The 19,513-nt window shown below is 40.8% G+C and overlaps 1 protein-coding gene across 3 annotated transcripts; it reads left to right on the top strand.

Annotated features, from left to right (window-relative positions):
- Nucleotides 1-3,167: 3,167 nt before the first annotated feature.
- On the top strand, nucleotides 3,168-17,874 carry ankrd6a (ankyrin repeat domain 6a). 3 transcript variants are annotated; one of them, XM_077239148.1, is made up of 14 exons: nucleotides 3,168-3,517; nucleotides 3,763-3,861; nucleotides 4,101-4,199; nucleotides 4,973-5,075; nucleotides 5,208-5,302; nucleotides 5,663-5,761; nucleotides 5,956-6,033; nucleotides 7,441-7,545; nucleotides 7,754-7,879; nucleotides 8,768-8,929; nucleotides 9,001-9,153; nucleotides 15,825-15,938; nucleotides 16,038-16,347; nucleotides 16,998-17,874. In XM_077239148.1, the coding sequence occupies exons 1-14, from the start codon at nucleotides 3,515-3,517 to the stop codon at nucleotides 17,552-17,554; spliced, it is 2,103 nt and encodes a 700-aa protein (XP_077095263.1). In that variant the 5' UTR covers nucleotides 3,168-3,514; the 3' UTR covers nucleotides 17,555-17,874. The 3 variants fall into 3 exon arrangements, with proteins under 3 accessions (XP_077095263.1, XP_077095264.1, XP_077095262.1); XM_077239149.1 differs by having other exon boundaries at nucleotides 16,035-16,347; nucleotides 17,019-17,874; XM_077239147.1 differs by having other exon boundaries at nucleotides 3,169-3,517; nucleotides 16,035-16,347; nucleotides 16,998-17,873.
- The last annotated feature ends 1,639 nt before the right edge of the window (nucleotides 17,875-19,513 follow it).

Raw genomic sequence — 19,513 nt, 5'->3', positions numbered from 1 at the left:
GTAAACTTCGCCTATAATAGTTTCTTTTTCTCGATATTATTGTTGTTATTTTATTATATTACACAGAAATTCTAAAGTGCACCAAATGGCAAAACAAACATTAAAACATTTATAATAATAGCCTTTATTAAAAAAGAATAATGTATAATAAATTATTAATAATTTAATGTATAATTACACAACAATAATAGCCTACTGTAATTTGTGTTTATTGATGTATACATTTAGTGTTTGATTACATTTTAACTTTTATGTATTTAGTATTTTAGAATTATTCATATTTAAAATAATTAAATAGTTAATTTATTAAATGAAATACTAATTATTAGTAAACATAGCCTAAATAATAATAATAATATTCTTAATCTATCATAATTTTGATTAATTTCTAAACTAGATGCTAGTCGAAATTATCTACTTTTTATTATTATTTCAGAGACCATATATGGATTTCTAAGCCAAGGACAGATGGCCTGTTATTTGATTTTGAGCTGTCCATCTGTGCAAGCCGCTGGGTGGCGCTGCGATATCGCGCTCAATAACTATTTATGGAGAAAAGGACGTTTATAAGAGACGATCGATTCTCATTCTCTCTTCAGGTTCACCATTGAAAACCTATATAATTAATACCTTAATTGTTATTAAGATTAGCCTAATTTGCTAGTTCATTTTCTAATTTAGCTCTCTTTCTTTTGGGAGTAAAACTTCTCAAAGTCTCAAACTTTATTATTGTACACCTACGCGTAGGCTTTGTCCTGATGTTCCAATGTGAGCCTTACAAGCAAAAAAAAAAAAAAAAAAAAAAAAAAAAAAAAAAGGGGAATACTCAATGCACTGCATGATGCGGAATAAAGACAATTGCATCAGAGAGCTGGATACTCTTATAGCTGCATAATAAGCTATCATATGCACAGTGACTCCAGATTGAACTTCAGCCCATCATCTCTTGAAAGCTCGCTATCATAACCTCACATGATTTGCCCCTGCTTCTGTACCGCCACAAAGCCAGCAGACTGCAGGCAGCTGATGTTGGGAATTTCCTCTGGGACAGCAGACGGGTGAGTGTGGTTAGGTGGTGTAGTACAGATGTTTAGTGTTTGCTTTGCTGTAAGTATGAACTCTGGCCTCTGATGCTGTGGAACCAGTCCTGCTCTGACCCAACGGAAACTCTAAAAAGGTAATTTATTCATTTTATTATGACTAGCCTCGAGGCTATAAGTCATCTTTGATTACCATTTTAGTTAGTTTTAGTTCTTATGTTGATTAATCAATCTCAAGTAAACTCAAAGGGGTTTCTTTTCAAAGGTCATTCGTCATCAATCTTTATTTGAAACATTGTAATGGCTACAACATGTAGACACAAGCTAACCAAACTATTTCATAACTATATTGCACTAATATATTACACATGGTGGAACGTATACAAATAATTTATTAAACACATAGATATTTAATATAATATGCTGTTGTTGCTACACTGAGAGACAGTTATTGAGTTATTTCAACAGCCCGATTTGAATGTGTTACATTTCGTTTTGCTCTTAGCAGAGTGGAGTTAAATTTATTAAATTTTCATTATAGGCTACAAGATCAGCTTAGAATTGATCCACAGAGATCGGGCTATAAGCAGAAAGGCTGGTACTGCAATGACAGGAGCTGTACATCTGTTCTGATTTCAATTTCCATATAAAATATGCTTATACTGTTGAGAGACATTAACATCTCTTTCTGCTTGACATCCAGACTTATGTTTGTTTTATGTGAATCTCCTTCAAACACCTACTTTACTTAGCTTGAAGTGATTTTATATGAAAAATATTGAAGTATATGTTCATGCATAAGTCTCAATATGATATATCCAACAGTACTGACTTCAAAATGCACAAAATGTTGGTGGGGATTGATTGTGCTCAAGAAATAGAAAATACTTTTGTGGATGTGGGCAAAGAGTATTAAAAGTGTACTATAAAAGTGATGTATTAATTAAAAATGTGTGACTTATACTATACTTCCAATATGAACAACTTAAGACTAGCTTGATAACCTAAATATTTTTAAATATTTAAGAACAAAGATTGTTTCAGCGCAGTGTGACATCAAAATTCATGAGCTAGCCTAAAAGAGTTTATGAGTGCCATTGCATTCATGAACTTCATGAACTGTTGAACAGCATGCAACAGTAGTATTTCTGTTATATATATAGTATATAGTGTATATATATATATACTAAAAGAGACTCCAGAGCTCTTCTCCATCTGTCCTACTATGCTTCAACTGTAGCTCGTAGGACTCTGAGACTAAAATCTTGCTCTCTTTTTTCCCTCTTTTTTTTACAGCACATTTGGTCCAGGTTTCCTTTGTTTAATGCATATTTTAAGCTGTTTTCACCAGAATTTAGAGCAAATCTCTCTAATGCTGCAATGTTACTGTGTGCAATCCAGATCTCTTTTCAGTGAGAGAATGAGATCATCACATGCTCTTTTCCGAGAGATACTTATTCTTGAGGCATGGGACAAAACTGTCCCATTTTCATTCAGAAAACGGTTATTTTAGTATTATATATGGTATTATTATTGTTATTTATTAATATTGTGAAAATCATTGATAATAACAATATTTCAGTGCTTATTATTTATTCATATTATAATACATATTTATCTATATTTTAAATGTGCTTTTATTTTAAGTAGCCTTAATTATAGTACTTATGCTTATTTCAGTTTAATTTCAAGTTTTTCATAAATTTTTTTCCAGTTATATTTCAATTAATAAAAATGATTTTAAATAATTTTAGTTAGCAATAACAACAAAATAGCATCAAGCTATCAGATATTTAAAGATATTAATATAATATTTATGTTCATTTTATATTCATAAAGTTCTAGTAATATCAAAGTCAGCCTTCTGAAGATTAAGTAATCAGTTTCATTAGCTGATTATTTATTATGAATATTTTCCATGACCATACACATTATTATCCTACTGTGTTGACGAACTTAATAACAGAATGGAAAATTGTATTATTGCGGGCATTATTATTATTTTTTTTTTAAACATAAATGAAGACCCGGTTTATAAACACTTAGGCCTATATTCAAAATTTTTGACCAAAAAAGAGGAGCATATTGACACACGCAGAATTTCCGGAGACAGACCTGAAAACAAAACAAGAGCTTAAATCATAGAGTTTGCTTATCCAGAAATATTCCCTCTTGCCCATGTGCAAGACCTAACCGAAAGACTACAATGAATCCCTCTCTGTTCCTGTGAAAGGGATTACCCATGTGACTCTTTTAATGTCAGTAAAGCCAGCTGGTCATACACTCTCAATCCTGCATGCGGGATTGTGGCACATCTGCGTATGATTTCTTTTTACGTGAGCATGCGTGACTTGTTTTCCACATGACGTTTTCTGTCCAGCTCACCTGATCTCACTTAACGGTCCCACAGAGGCAGCGCTCACTCCGCAGGGGCCAGTCGGCGGTTACCAAGACGGCCTGGAAGATGTAAACTCATGGTCTATCTCTTTTTTTGCTTCTATTTTTGTGTCTGTGTCAACCATTATTCCCTTGAGCAAATGATAAGTCTGCTTAAGCCCATATTCTTAAGATTTTTTAGTTTTTTTGCTGCACAATTTGCAGTCTTCTAGCAAAGTTTGAATGGGCCTCTGGTGGCCTTTAAGCAGATGGAATATACGATCGGCCACACAACCGTGCTAAATGTTAACCACAATCAAACTGGATGTGTTTTTCTTTTTTCTAGGGTCATCAAACAGCCCTGCACCGGGCAGCTGTTGTGGGAAACCGTGACGCCATCTCTGCCCTCGTCCATGGAGGCTGTGCACTTGATCTTCAAGACAAGGTCTGTTAATTTGCAATATAAAAATTGTTGCATTATAAATATTGTAATATTAGAAGTATGGCAAGCTGACTGTTCTAAATAAATAATATATAAATCTTGCTAGCTGTAAATTAACCTGTCAGATCTATGTAAAAATCCAGACTATAGTACGTTATTGTGCTAGAGTCGCTTTAACGTACATGAAAAACTATATATTTGTGGTAAAATCCGTGCTGTAGAATCTGATTTTCTTTCATCAGGAAGGAAACACTGCTTTGCATGAGGTATCATGGCATGGCTTCAGTGCATGTGTAAAGCTACTGGTCAAAGCTGGTGCCGATGTCCAAGTGAAGAACAAAGTAAGTTGAATTAACGTGCATTATTTTCCTTTTAACTTAGGATTAAACCAGATTTTCTATTAAAAAGGGTAATTTTTATTTAGTGTATTTAAATATCCCAAGGAATATTTTGAAAAGCTGAAATTTCTTTCCTGTGTTTATGTATTTCCGTTTGAAACAGGCAGTTGAAAAATCAAAAAAGACAGTTTTATTGTTTTTTTCATTTAGACAACAAAAGGAACAGTTACATTTTACAACATTTTTATTTTAAGGTTATGTAGTTATTGTACTAACTCAAATAAGTACTGAGTAATATTAATTAAGTACATGTACTTACTATAGAGTTACAGATAGGGTTTGGTTTAGGGTTAGTTACTTGTGATTATGCATAATTTACTGTTATTACTATAGTAAGTACATGTATTAACATGTAACTATGCCACCAAAATAAGTGTTCCCAAAGAATCTTCTGCTAATATACTTGTAACATAACAAAAGACATATACATTTAAAGGGACATTCTCATTTTACAAATTGTTTTATAATACAGAAAACAAAAATGTGCCACTGTCTATTTTCCAAGAAAATACAATTTTATAATGCATGTACAGTATCCACTAAAAGTGTACTGTAGATCAACTGAAAGCAAACAGATATGACCTAACCATATCAAAAACTCAACATTTTGAACACCGGAGATGTTCTGTTAAACTCAGAAAATTTTGATTAATGGTCATCATTATGCAGTCCACTTCTATGCAATGATTTATTTTGAATTACTATTTCATTTTAAGGCAGGAAACACTCCTCTACATCTAGCCTGTCAGAATGGACATTCCCAGAGCGCTCGAGTGCTACTGCTTGGTGGAGCTATACCTGACAGCAAGAACAATGCATGTGCACTCTTTTAAAATCATTAAAAAAAAATTGTTTACGATTATATATAAATTGCAATGTGAAAGTAAGCATTTTTACTTTCTGAATTTTAAACTGAATAAGAAGAGGAATCATTTCTTTCCTTCCAGGCAGATGACACATGTTTACACATTTCTACACGCTACAATCACTTGGCCATGATTAAGATCCTCTTGGGTTCTTTCTGCTCTGTGGCTGAGAAAAACCAGGTCAGATCCTCATTCTGATTGTTTTGGATCCAGCACAAATGTAGTTCATTTGTTATTGTCCTAGTTTTGAAATTATTTTTCCTATTAAGTTGATAGGCAAATTATTCTATAAACTGTCAAAAGATAATAAAACTACATAATGATTTATGTATGACGTATTGTACTGTACTTCAACAAACCATAAGAAATTGGCACACATTGAAAAATTCAGAGACAAATTAACAAACAATGAAATGGTCTTTGTCTGTTTTAAACTCCAAGATTGTGGTTTAGATTACAACAGTTTTCTCCTGTTAATTCCATATACGATTACAGATGTTTTTGGTCATAATCTTTAGGGACAAACTACGTATTTTTCAGATCGGAGACACTGCGCTCCATGTCGCTGCTTCTCTAAATCACAAGAAAGCTGTCAATCTGTTACTAGAAGCAGGAGCTGACTCAAACATCAGAAATAATGTAAGTCATGTAATCTCATGATATGCCTGAATATTGTAGGGTCATTATTAAAGTTAGTTGTAATAGGGATATTTGGGTCTGAAAATTTTTAAAGCTTAACTATCAATATTTTGCTCTTGACCATGGCATTTAGCCAACTGTAAATTGCTTTGGTTGATAGAATCTGTCAACTTGCATGCTAAATCTATCAACAGACAGGCCACACTGCTCTTGATAAAGCCCAAGACCATAACAACCGTGATTTGGCTATTCTTCTGGCAAAATCCAGCCAGGTAAGCAATGTTAACATTTAAAGATTTTCCATTTAGAACCAGTTCATTGTCCCATCAGACATAGGCCTACTCATTTTAGTCGAAGCTTGATTCGCTCCTGAATAAATCAGCGCATTTGAACAAATCCATTTAATGAATGATTCAATGAGGCAGTCTCTTGATTCATTTGTGAACAAATCGTGTTGACTAATGATTCAAATGACTCACTCATAAACAGTCATGCGCCGCCACCTAAGGTGCATTCACACCATGTCGTAATTCCCATAATTATGAGATTTCAACTTGTAAAAAACGTTCACGTCCTCATAGAGCTCATAATTACAATTTGTAAGCTGGGAATTTTTGTACAACATGGATGCTCCACCACCTGATTATTGCAGATTCATTTAAAATAGAATAATAATAGAAAGTCACGTGTTGTCATGTCGAAATTACGGTAATTACGGCATTCCGTGAACGCTGCACTACTGGTAGCTTAAAGGATGTAAAGGGGCGTTTTTGTGTTGAAAACCGTGATTCTTTTTTTTTTCTCATACTGCTCAAGGTTTGAACTGGTCTTACTTAAAAGTTAAACTTCTTTTATCTCGAGCGCTGTGTTTTAAAAAAAACGTCTCATGCCCCAAAATGCTGCAAAATAGGAGAACACGTAGGAGAAATTGAGTCAAAACTACAAACAATACAAGACAGGGAACTATTGCGTTAGTTCCCTGTCTGTTATTGTTTGTAGTTTTGACTCAATTTCTCCTACGTGTTCTCCTATTTTCATTAACTGAGGGCTTATACAGTATACACAAGGCAAACAAAAGAGCTAACAAGACAATTAATGAGATCACAGGTGAATGGGATGATTAATCAAACAAACTGGGTCAAATGACAGGCACAGACAGCTAAAACCGTAAAACATTTCATGCGTTTTGGCCGTTCGTTTAACTTACACAACAACGGCGTTTTGGGTGCCTGAAAATGTAAACTTTTGAAAATGGGTTTCAAAGTGCAAGTTTTTGAAATCGGTCTCTGTGTAACAGCAAAACATGAATCTCTGAGCTATAGTGTTTCATCGCCATCTAATGGCCTGGCAGCAGAATACAGCCTTTTTAGTCGTTTTCGTGGATCTGTGTGAATGGGGATCGTTTTGGCAATGGTGACGTATGTATGTATGCGGAAAACTCAAAGGAAAAACGTATCTGTTTTAAGCATATTGTGGTCGTGAAAATTGAACCCTTAGCTTGCGAATGATTTTTATTTATTCAGAATACACGCTTACTTTTGAATGGCCACCATTGTGCCCTCAAATGGTGTAGTTACTGCATCTACCAGCAGGAGCTAACTGAACGATCTTAAACCATCCAAACATCTACCCTATTCTATCAAAAGCTTCTCTAACTCAAGTTGCATGTCCCTGTTCAGGTCCAGAGGTTTGCTCGTGGAAAGACAGTGAGAAAAAAAAGAGATGTGTTGCGGGCCCAGAGGAGAACTCAGTCCCTCCCCAGAGCTCAAACGTCCCAAGAAAAGGTGGAACATTCATATAAGATTCACCCATCTAGAATGACATCTGCCCTGCCACAGATTCATCATTTGTAATACGATTGGGGTCTAGGGGCAAGTGAGACAAAAAAGTCACTTGATTTAGTAATCTTCCATAATTCTAGATGAGATCAGAAGGTCATGTGATTGTTTCGCCTAAAAATCCCTCACGCTGAGCACTGCCATCATTGTGCAGGACTGTACCGAAGTGGCTGAAGACACAAACAACAGTGATCAAGTATTTCACAGAATACAACCTGAACGGAAAACAGCAACTCTGAGCCCCTGCACGAGGAGAAATATCAGGAGTCCAAGAAGGAAGGTAGTGATATTAAATTCATATCATTAGTAATTAATACCTATTATAATATTGAATACTTTATATATCATATACCATGTAAGGGATGATGTAAAGTAATAGTATATGGTAGGGGTGTAACAATATATCGTGTCACTATATATCGCAATACAAAAATGCGGCAATATGTATAGTGGATTGTGACAATATGTATTGTGTATACTTGAACCAAAATAAAAATTACTGTGTGAGAAAAAATTAGAGTTTACAGAGTTTTAGTGTCAGTACTACATTAAATTGCTATATATAATAATGCTGAATATGATGTATAATAATGCAATGGGGGAATATTTGTGGGTCCTGATAATGCCAAATGTCTGATGGTAGCAGTAAAAAGTGGCCTTTATTATTTTAATTATATCTAGTCAGTGACAGAGTGCAAGCATATTCGTTTAAAATAATTCTGTATTTTCAGCTTCAGAATTATGAATATTTGTATTCTGGTGTCTCTATTGTCCTGTCCATTGGGTTGCCAGCACCAGGTCCAAGCCTATTCATTTAAACACACAATGTAATATCAAATTTAACATTTTAACTGTAGAACATCACATTTTTTGTTAACCTTTTATCCTATGTCTTGGAGTATTGCAATAATATCATATTGTGAGTTCAGTATCGTGATATGTATCGAATCGTGACATGAGGGTATCGTTACACCCCTAGTATATGGTGATGATACAGGGGGTTATTTTGCAATAATGCTGAAATGCTGTTGATAATACAGTATTCTGTTCATTAGATGGCTTAATAACTTAATAAATGAAATATTGATGTAAGTTATCTGTTATTTTAATATTAATGAAATTAATCTTAGTAATTCTTATAAAAAATGTTTTGTATCTATTAAAAAAGTTGGAACATGTGTCCCGGAGAGAGTATCAGCTCCATGAGAGAGGATCTCCATCCCAGAGAGTGAAACACAGCAGCCCCAGCTCTCAGGAAGAAGATCAAACTCCAGGAAAAGCCTATCAGCTTTATACACTGTACAGAGACAGAGATGGACAGATAAAGCAGGTGAAACTCTACATTAGAGTAAAGTGCACTGTTCGTTTTAAACCTCTTAACCAGTGACTGTGTGCAAACAGGCTCCTGCAAAGGACTGTCATTGTAAGCCCCTGATTAAAATGCTGGAGAATAAGCTGAAAGCCACAAAGATGGAGATGAGGTCAGAAATTCACACTGTCCATGAAGAGATGAACTGCAGGCTCGGGAGAATAGAGCAAAAACACAAGCATCAGGTTTGTCTTTTTCTGTGGTATTGTAACTTTTTTGTTTTGTTTTTTATTTTCCTTTGTAACTCACATGCTATCTTTTGGTAAGATTTGTTTTTCTTTTACTCACCAAAGCTATATTTGTTTAAATCCAAACATACAGTAAAAACTGTAATATTGTTGAAAATATTATTACAATTTTAAATAACTGTTTTATTTTTATATATTTTAATATGTAATTTATTCCTGTGATGCAAAGCTGAATTTTCAGTATCATTACTCCAGTCTTCAGTGTCACATGATCCTCTAGAAATCATCCTAATATGATGATTTGGTGCTCAAGAAATATTTCTTATTAATATCAATGTTGAAAACGACTCGGTTACTAACGTAACCTCGGTTCCCTGAGAGGAGGGAACGAGTATTGCGTAAGTAGCTTACGCTATGGGAAAACTCCTTTTCTCGAGAATATTGAAGTCTTTATGTAAAACGCATTGCAGCTGCACAGCTGACAGCAATGAACGAAGGCAGCTCGGTCATTGGCTGTGCTGCGGCAACTTGCTCGAACCAATGACGGGGCGACTCTGAATGCGCGACCAATGAGCGCGCTTCGCGCCCGCGCGCGTCAGAGCCCGCCAAGATGGGCGTGGCCAAGAGCTATATATTGGGCGCCCCGTCATGAGAGTTCTTTAGGTTAAAACGACTGAAGCGAACTAACCACGGCAGCTTACGCAATACTCGTTCCCTCCTCTCAGGGAACCGAGGTTACGTTAGTAACCGAGTCGTTCCCTTTCGAGAGGTCTCTCCTATTGCGTAAGTAGCTTACGCTATGGGAACACCATGCAAAACGCCGTGCGTGCTGAACTTCGCCTTATGATAGCCAGAGGCAGGTGCCTGAGCTAAAAAAGCAAAGTTATCATCCAACTAGCCGGCAGAGGCGAGCTTTATATGTGGGAAACAATACAGAGCGGCTAGAAGGCGCTCAGTGTGACACAAGCACATACATAATCTAGATACGAACTCGTAGTTCAACTAGCATCATGCTGATAGTACATTGGAATGCAGTGTCGGGACCTGTAGGTTGTAGAACCTGATAAATGTGGACGGTGAGGCCCAGCCTGCCGCCGCACAAATATCCTCGATCGGTATCCCGCTCGACCATGCCCAGGAAGAAGCCACACTCCTGGTGGAGTGTGCTTTGACTCCCCAGGGGCATTGAAGTCCCTTAGCTTCATAAGCCAGCGCCATAGCCTCAACTATCCAGTGAGAGATTCTCTGCTTTGAAACGGCGGAACCTTTCGTACGGCCGCCAAAGCATACAAACAGTTGTTCTGTCTGTCTGAATAGGGCAGAACGCTCCAAATACACTCTGAGAGCCCTAACGGGGTAGAGTAGATTGGCGTCGTGTTCGTCTGCTGGGGACGATAGCGCAGTTAGGGAGATAACCTGTGCTCTGAAGGGAGTGGTGAGCACTTTAGGAATATACCCATGTTTCGGTCTAAGGACGACCCTGCAGTCGTTAGGTCCGAATTCTAGGCAGGCAGCGCTTGTCGAAAGCGCGTGCAGGTCGCCCACTCTCTTGACCGAGGCGAGTGCCAGCAAGAGCGCAGTCTTGAGCGAGAGCTGTTTAAGGTGCACGGTTCGGAGTGGTTCGAACGGAGGCCCTTTAAGAGCGTCTAGGACAGTAGCTAGGTCCCAGATCGGCACTGAGGGGGGGCGTGAAGGGTTCATCCTCCTAGCGCCCCTTAGGAAACGAATAATTAGGTCGTTTCTTCCCAATGGACGTTCCATTACAGGGTCGTGTGATGCTGTGATGGCCGCCACATATACTTTGAGCGTGGAGGGGGCGCGGCACGCCTCCAGAAGCCCTTGTAGAAAAGCGAGTACGTTCGTAATCTCGCATGTTTCAGGGTTCAGGCCCTTGGCATTACACCAGTCACTGAACACTTTCCATTTCTGGGCATATAAGCGTCTCGTGGAGGGCGCCCGCGCCTCAGCGATGGTTTTTAGTGCTCCGCTCGTGAGGTTCCTGGGAACCCGTTGAGGGGCCATGCATGAAGGGCCCACAGATCGGGGCGGGGATGAAATATCATCCCGTTGGCCTGACTGAGGAGGTCTGGCCTCAGTGGAATCGGCCGTGGTGCAGATTGCATTTGCATCAGATCTGGAAACCATGTTTGGTTCTTCCAGAGTGGGGCTATCAGCAGCACTGCGTTTTTCTCCTCTCTGACCCGACTGATGACCTGCGGTAGCATCGCGATCGGGGGAAAGGCATATAAGGGACGGCTCGGCCAGCTCTGGGCGAGCGCATCCATGCTTTTCGTGAAGAAAAGAGGGCAGTGCGCGTTCTCCTTGGAGGCGAAGAGGTCGATCTCCGCTTTGCCAAAGGTTTTCCATAACCACTGAATCGTCAGCGGGTTGAGAGCCCATTCTCCTGGGAGAATTTTGTCTCTGGATAGCATGTCCGCCCCCTGGTTCAGGGCACCTGGCACATGCGCTGCTCTCAGCGAGCGCAAGTTGTGCTGGGACCATAAAATGAGTCTCCTGGCCATTGAATGCATGGAGCTCGACCTGAGTCCACCCTGGCGATTTATGTACGATACTACCGTCATGTTGTCCGTTCGGACCAAGACGTGTTCGTTTCTCAGCTGTGGGAGCAGGGCTCTGAGAGCCAAAGCGACCGCTTTCATTTCCAGACAGTTTATGTGTAGGCGCTTCTCCGGGTTTGACCAAAAGCCGGAGACAGGCCTGCCCTCGTAAAGGGCCCCCCAACCTATTTTGGAGGCATCTGTCGTTATCATCTTTCTCCTTGTGTTCACACCCAGACTCACGCCTGACTGGTACCAGTCGGCGGCTTTCCAGTGCGTCAGGGCTTTTATACAGCCGTGGTTCGCTCTGATTAAAAGGTGGCCCGAACGCCACGCGTGAGTAGGGACGCGGCTCTTGAGCCAGCGTTGGAGAGGGCGCATATGCAACAATCCTAGCTGGAGTACGGCCGATGCTGAGGCCATGAGACCGAGCATCCTCTGAAACCGCTTGACGGGGAGAGATGATGAGAGACGCGCTGTCATTCGCATCGAGTCTAGAACTATTCCCAGGAAAGAAATCCTCTGGCTGGGAGCTAGTATGCTTTTTGCAAAATTGATTCTTAGACCCAGGCATTCTAAATGGCTGATAATCCAAGATCTGTGTGTTATTAACTGACTCTCTGATTGTGCTAGAATCAGCCAATCGTCGAGATAATTCAGTATTCGCACTCCCTTTCGCCTTAGGGGGGAAAGTGCTGCATCCATACATTTCGTGAATGTACGGGGAGCCAGGGACAGGCCGAACGGAAGTACTGTGTACTGGTACGACTGTCCCTCGAAAGCGAATCTCAGAAACGGCCTGTGATGAGGCGCTATTGGAATGTGAAAGTAAGCATCTTTCAGATCCACTGAGAGAAACCAATCTCCTGGGCGTACTTGCGCGAGGATATGCTTGGTTGTTAACATTCTGAACGAGCGAATCATTAGTGCTTTGTTCAGGTGTCTGAGATCTAGGATGGGGCGGAGACCGCCATCCTTTTTCGGGACGAGAAAATAGCGGCTGTAAAAACCTGCCTCGCTCAGAGAGGGGGGAACAGTTTCCACAGCGCCCTTTTCTATTAGTTTGCGCACCTCGGTGCGTAGAACATGTGAGCACTCTTTTCTCACTTTCGTCTCGACCACAGTCGTAAAACGTAGTGGTCTGCGAGCGAACTGGAGCGAGTATCCGTGCTTTACTATATTCAATACCCATTTCGGCATATCTGGAATATTTTCCCATGCCGCTGCGTGTACAGATATGGGCTGCATACAGGCTAGGGGCGGGCCGCTGTGACGTAGGGACCCGGCCAGCGAATCGCCTGAGCTCATAGCTCTCAGAGGCGCAGGCGCGCGCTGAGCAGCTGAGTGAATGGGAGCGTGTGTGATTACAGCAGCGCGCGCTGTGTCTGTAAAACTCGCAGCCTGGGCTGGGGTTGTGTTTGACACTGTAAGGACAGTGTTTATAAGTGGGGGTGCATAAACAGTGGTAGGCACACGCGTCACTTTTATAATGTTTCCCGCTTTTACTGGGGATGAATTTATAACTGTGTGAACAGTGCTTGTGTGTAGTGGTGCGTACATGACCGTAGGCACGTGATCTACATTCATGGGGTGCGCAGCTTGAGCTGGGAATGAATTTGGCACTGTTTTGACAGTATCTGGGAATGCACACTTTGTGGACATGTGAACCCTTAGTGACACAGGCAGAAAAAGACTCTTTTTGTGTTTTCTGTGCGTCGCCGTAAAAACGGCGTTTGTTTGCAGGTGAGCGAGCTCTGTGACTGGCCCATTGACTGCTGTATGAACATATCCAGCCGCCTGTAAGGGGACTGGGTAATGCTTGAGCTTTTGCAGAGAGAGTGGTCCGGCTTTTGCGAGACACGCACTCTCTCTTTTCATTCTTGTGGCTAGGACGGCTTTCGAGGCTCGGGGTTCAGCACAATCTTGGGCCGAGGACCCCGTCGCTCAGAAGGCGGCTTGCGGTTGTGAGAGCGCGAGCGGCGTCGAGCGTCAGCCTGAGGCGCGGGCTGAGAGGCGGTGGGGGCTGTTCTAGCCCGCTGCGGCTGCGGCGGCCTCTGTCTGCTCTGCGATGAGCTGGAGCGCTTGGGCAGGAAATGCCGCATAGCTTGTGAAGCATTCTGGGCCTCAGTGAAGCGTTCGGCGAAACCCTTAACCGCCGGTCCAAACAGCCCGCTGGTGGAGATAGGCGCGTCGAGAAATGGCGCCTTATCCGCGTCCTTCATCTCAGTCAGAGTCAACCACAGATGGCGCTCGAGAACAGTCAAATTAGCCATGGCACGGCCGATAGACTGGGCGGTGGCCTTCGTGGCTCGCAGGGCTATGTCAGTCGCGCTGCGTAGGTCCTTAAAGGCTTCGGGTTCGGGGCCAGACTCGTCCATAGAGCGGAGAAGCTTGGCTTGGAACACTTGAAGTACCGCCATAGAGTGAAGCGCTGATGCAGCTTGGCCGGCGGCGGCGTAGGCGCGACCGGCGAGAGCTGAAGTAGTGCGGCAGGGCTTCGAGGGGTGGGAAGCTTTGGCTTTCCATCCGGTGGTGGAGGGGCGGGCAGAGATGATTGGCCACGGCCTCCTCGAGGGGCGGTGTTCCCTCGTAGCCTCTTTCCTTCGCGCCGTCCACAGAGGAGACCGAGGAAGAAAAAGAAGGCTTTAGGCGCGCAGAGTGGGGGGCTTTCCACGACTTGGTGAGTTCGTCGTGAACTTCCGGGAAGAAGGGAGAAGGCCTTTGCCGAGGGGCCTGCTGGCGCCCCTGCAGAAACCACTCATCCAGTCGGCTCCGGGTTGGTTCTTCGGGAGAAGACCAATCGAGCCCGAGGTCTTCCACGGCCTTAGAGAGAACGCGGATAATCTCGCTATCCATGGTGGAGCCCCCGCTCGCGCTAGCTAGCGTCGACGGGGCGGGGTCGAGAGTGGTGCCCGGCCAGTCGTCCGATGCAGCGTCGATTGACAAGCTGTCATCCATTCCCCCGTCGTCCTCGGACGCGCCGAAAGTCAAAAGGCCCACCGCTCTGCTAGAGGGGTGTGGGTCCGGCTGGGTGAACTGAACCGGCGGTGGGGAAGGCAAGAGCGGCGGTGAAGCACGCGGAGACTGGCTCGGCGTGACGTCACTGAGCTCAGGTTCAGGAAGCCTCTGTGAGCGGCGCTTTTTCTTAGTGCGCGGCTCGAACAGAGGGATGGCGGCGATGGGCTCGCTCACGGCGAAAGCGGCGAGGCGAGCCCGCAGTGCGGAGAGACCCAGGTCGTCACATTCGGGGCATCCGCCCTTGGTCAAAGCAGCTTCTGCGTGGTCCCGGCCCAGGCAGCGAGCGCAGATGATGTGACGATCCCCGTCCGGGAGAAGGTCTCTGCACGACGCGCAGGAAGGCATTTGAAACAACGCCTTGGAAAAATTGCTCTTTTACAAGTGTCGCAGAGCGAACAGATGTAAATACTTGCGTGAGCAGTACGCCGGATGGCTCAGTAGGATCGCGTTAGAAGGCGGCTGAAGGTGCCGACGTCCTCGTAGCAAATCCCGCTGGTATGCTTTTCGACGGCGAAGCTTCAATAATCCGGAGGATCCAGCGAAGAAGGTGTTCGCTGAAGGAGATTAAATCTAAAGAACTCTCATGACGGGGCGCCCAATATATAGCTCTTGGCCACGCCCATCTTGGCATTGGTCACGCATTCAGAGTCGCCCCGTCATTGGTTCGAGCAAGTTGCCGCAGCACAGCCAATGACCGAGCTGCCTTCGTTCATTGCTGTCAGCTGTGCAGCTGCAATGCGTTTTACATAAAGACTTCAATATTCTCGAGAAAAGGAGTTTTCCCATAGCGTAAGCTACTTACGCAATAGGAGAGACCTCTCGAAAGGGAACTTAATATTTTTGTGGAAACTGTGACTCTTTGATGAATAGAAAGTTCAAAAGAACAGCATTTATTTGAAATATTTTGTATCATTATAAATGTCTTTACTGTCACTTTAGATCAATTTAATGCACCCTTGCTGAATATAAGTATGAATGTCTTTAAAAAAAATTCTTTGTATTTCTTATGGATAAAATAAATTGGAAAAACACTTCTGAAACCAATGCCACTGAAAACATGGGTATTAGAGACTCATATCTCTTTCTGTTCAGATTAAAGTGCTTGAGAAACTCACGCAGGAGCGTGTGTCAGCTGAGAGGATGGAGTGTCATTATCGAATCAATCAGAGGGCCACACTGGAACGCATGGAGGGCGAGAGAAAACAGGTACATCAGCTCTAGAGAAGAGATGCAAGACCACACCATCGCATCAGTCTAGACATGATTAATCAAGCTGATGTTGCTCTGTTTTTACCTTTCAAGCAGGTAGCTGCTACTAACGCTGTAAGAAGCTGGTGCATGTCTAAGATTCAGGATCTCGAGGTGCGAATGCCTGCCGACACACAGTACTACAAACTCCTGCGCTCTCCATCGGCGGATCACTCTCTGGTGGACTCAGATCCCGAGGGTCTCCCGCTGCTGTCACTCGTCTCTGAGGAGAGCTCCAGCTCACTGGCCACCTACGTCAATGTGTTACCCAGCCCAGGACCCGCTCCTAACACCGATGTGAAAAGTCTGGAGTTTGGGGACGCACTTGGGAGGAGATACTTTGAGATGAAGCTGAATGGTTCTTCAGGTTTAAAAACAATGCTTTGGAAAAAAGCAACAAAAAATTATCAGTATCATTATCTTCAGTAAAATATCTAAACATCCTTGAGTTGCACATTTACCTAAGAATTGCATTGTATATATTAAGATATTAAGATCATATAAAAGAAAAAGTATCTACAATGCATTTTTTGTTAATTGTGTGTGTGTGTGTGTGTGTGTGTGTGTATATATATATATATATATATATATATATATATATATATATATATATATATAAAGTTTTTATACATTATTAACTTTATAAAGTTTTTGAAAGAATATCTCTATATATTAAAATAGAAAACCCTTATTTTAAATAAGGTACTTGATTTTGTCCATCAGAAATTGAATGAGAAGTTACTAGAGGGGAGGTGTTGAAAAACTAGAGGGATTGGTGACATCAGCCGAAGTTGTTTTTGATGAAAATAATGAATCGTTCATAAAGGCCAAAAGCTGGGTTCATTTTTGATTTCATGTTTACTTTAAACTTTAAATTGAATATTTTAAATGATTTTTTCAGTGTCTTGTAATATGCTGTATTCTAAAGTAAGATATTTAAAATAAGATGTTTGAATTAACCAAATTTATTAAGAGCCCAAATAAATTAATCATTTGTTTGACTACATGTTCACACAGATGATTATCTTAACCTGACAGCTCCTTCCATGGTCAAACACAAACCTCTTTCACGGAAGCTGGCGACTGCTGACCCCAAGTGGCATCAAGCAGAACTGCAGGAGGTTGATGTCTCAAAGCCAAGGTCAGAAGAGGGGGATGACCTCTGTGCCAGCAGTAGCCTGTCCACATCCAGCAAGCGATTCAATGACAACGACACAGAAGCAGCGCTCGGCCCTTCCTGGAAACACGGCAGGCACCTGAAGGATAGGATTAAAGCACATCACGCTCAAACCCAGCTGCACGGCACCATGAAGACCCTGGAGGTGTTTTCCCAGCGGCCAGAGGAAGCCAGCTTCACTCAAGAGCGGGCAAACTTGCACGCCATGGAGGTGACGCAGCGTTTCTTTGAGACGGTCTCCACGCAGCTGGAGCGCTGGTATGAGAGGAAGATCCTGGAAGCGCAGAAGGTGTCGGAACAGAAAGCTCTGCAGGATAGAGCCAGTCTTATGGAGAAGATCGTCACCCTGGAGGAAGAGCTACAGAGGCTTCACACTAACACTAAAACCAACTCTTAACACATACGGTACAATGCCCACATGCCTGGATTCCACTTAATATGAAAGTCGTGGCGATATAAACAAGATTGGAGCTTTGTAAACTGTAGCAGAGTAAACTTCAAAGTAGAATTGTACCATAGTAAAACAGGGATGAAAAACTCTTTTAAATGTATAGGAGTCCTTTTTAATTTTTCCTTTTTCGTTACTACATGTACTTACTATAGTAAAAACAGTAAATGATGCATAATAATTTTTATAATTACAAGTAACTAACCCTAAACCAAACCCTAACTGTAACTATAGAGTAAGTAGATGTAGTTCATTAATATTACTCACTACTTATTTGAGTTACTACAGTGTATCTAATATAGTATATATACAGTGTATATATACAGTGTATATATACAGTGTGTATATATATATATATATATATATATATATATTTACATAGTGATCTAATATAGTGTAACCTAAAATTCTTTCATCGTTTACTCACTATCTTTCAGACAAGGTTGATAAAGATTTAGAATTGAAATATTGGCTGAAATGTGAATTGGCCACATCCCACAGGAAGTTCACATGCAATGCATTCTGGGAAATGAAGAAAAATTCTGTTCCTCTCTGGACAAATATATAAAGTGTATACAAATTTATATAGCTGGCATTTGATCATTTAGTTTTCTATACAATGAAGATGGTCTATCAAAAAAATACATAGATATAAACATACAAATAATATAACAATATAAATAATATAAGTAATAAATATTGAGCACTAAATCAGTATATTAGAATGATTTCTGAAGGATCATGTGAGACTAAAGACGGGAGTAATGATACTGAAAATTCAGCTTTGCCATCACAGTAACAAAAAACATTAATTACATTTTAAAATATAGAAAAGTAATTTTAAATCATAATAATACTTCACAATATTACTGTTTGTACTGTACTTCTGAAAATGCAGCCTGGATGACCATAAAATAGCCTACTGTTTTGACCATAAATTTACCGATCCTAAACAGTAGTGTGTGTGTGTATATATATATATATATATATATATATATATATATATATATATATATATATATATATATATATATATATATATATATATATATATATATATTATACTGCACCACATCAGGGTGCGTAAAAAGGACAGAATTTTCATATTTGTATTACTACATATTACATATTCTATTACTTTAAATGTGACTAAATTATCTTCACTCCAACTATATGGAGTTATAGCTTGTGTGGATTGCAATATTGTGAATTAGGAAATATAAATATAAATATGTTTAATAGATATCCAGTCAATCAATTAGTAATGGCCAGATGAATAGTAAAGTCTTTTTTTACCCTATAGGTAGAATTACTATAAGTTAGAAAGGCTACTTGTTGTAAGTATGATATATTGTTCAGTTCTTCAGTCTGTGTACCTGTACAGACAAAATGTAATTAAAATGGTGTAATTAAATTGCATTGATATCAGTTTAACTTGCGAATAAAGAGAAATGTTAGTAAAGAATGCAGTATTTTTGGTCATGATTGATGATACATGTGAAAGCTATTAAAAGTTTGTCGAGTCAAATGTTGTATAACACACAGGTCATGACCCACCATGACCTCAGCTCCACATTTCTGTTTTCCAGGGGTCTAATGAGTCGTATGCATAATCATCCTATCTAGTATATAGTGTAGGATTTCATCAGTGAATCTGATCGTTTCATAGCCTACTTTTCATTAAGAATTTATATATTTTCCTCTAAATGATTAATCATTGTGTCCATAATAAATCTGAGGTTGAAAACTATTTTATACTTTGAAACGCAAGAAGAAGACAATATGGATAAATATTTGAATGCTACCGATCCTGACTTATGATGCAGCCTGAATCATAATCACACCATGTTTGTCCATTTACCAGAGGAGAACTGGACCCCCGACTGAGCCTGGTTTCTCCCAAGATTT

The sequence above is a fragment of the Siphateles boraxobius genome, unplaced genomic scaffold (genome assembly GCF_051911475.1).
Source record: "Siphateles boraxobius isolate OS27281-9 unplaced genomic scaffold, OSU_SipBor_1 22, whole genome shotgun sequence".
Classification (NCBI taxonomy): Eukaryota; Metazoa; Chordata; class Actinopteri; order Cypriniformes; family Leuciscidae; genus Siphateles; species Siphateles boraxobius.
The sequence above is the reverse complement of the archived record's forward strand: the minus strand, read 5'-3'. Positions and strand labels throughout refer to the sequence as shown.

Bases quoted from the DNA above. Each gene is read 5' to 3' on its own strand.
- ankrd6a (XM_077239147.1), top strand. The intron at 4,200-4,972 runs GTAAGTTGAATT...TTTCATTTTAAG, and splicing joins ATGTCCAAGTGAAGAACAAA to GCAGGAAACACTCCTCTACA. The intron at 8,930-9,000 runs GTGAAACTCTAC...GTGTGCAAACAG, and splicing joins GAGATGGACAGATAAAGCAG to GCTCCTGCAAAGGACTGTCA.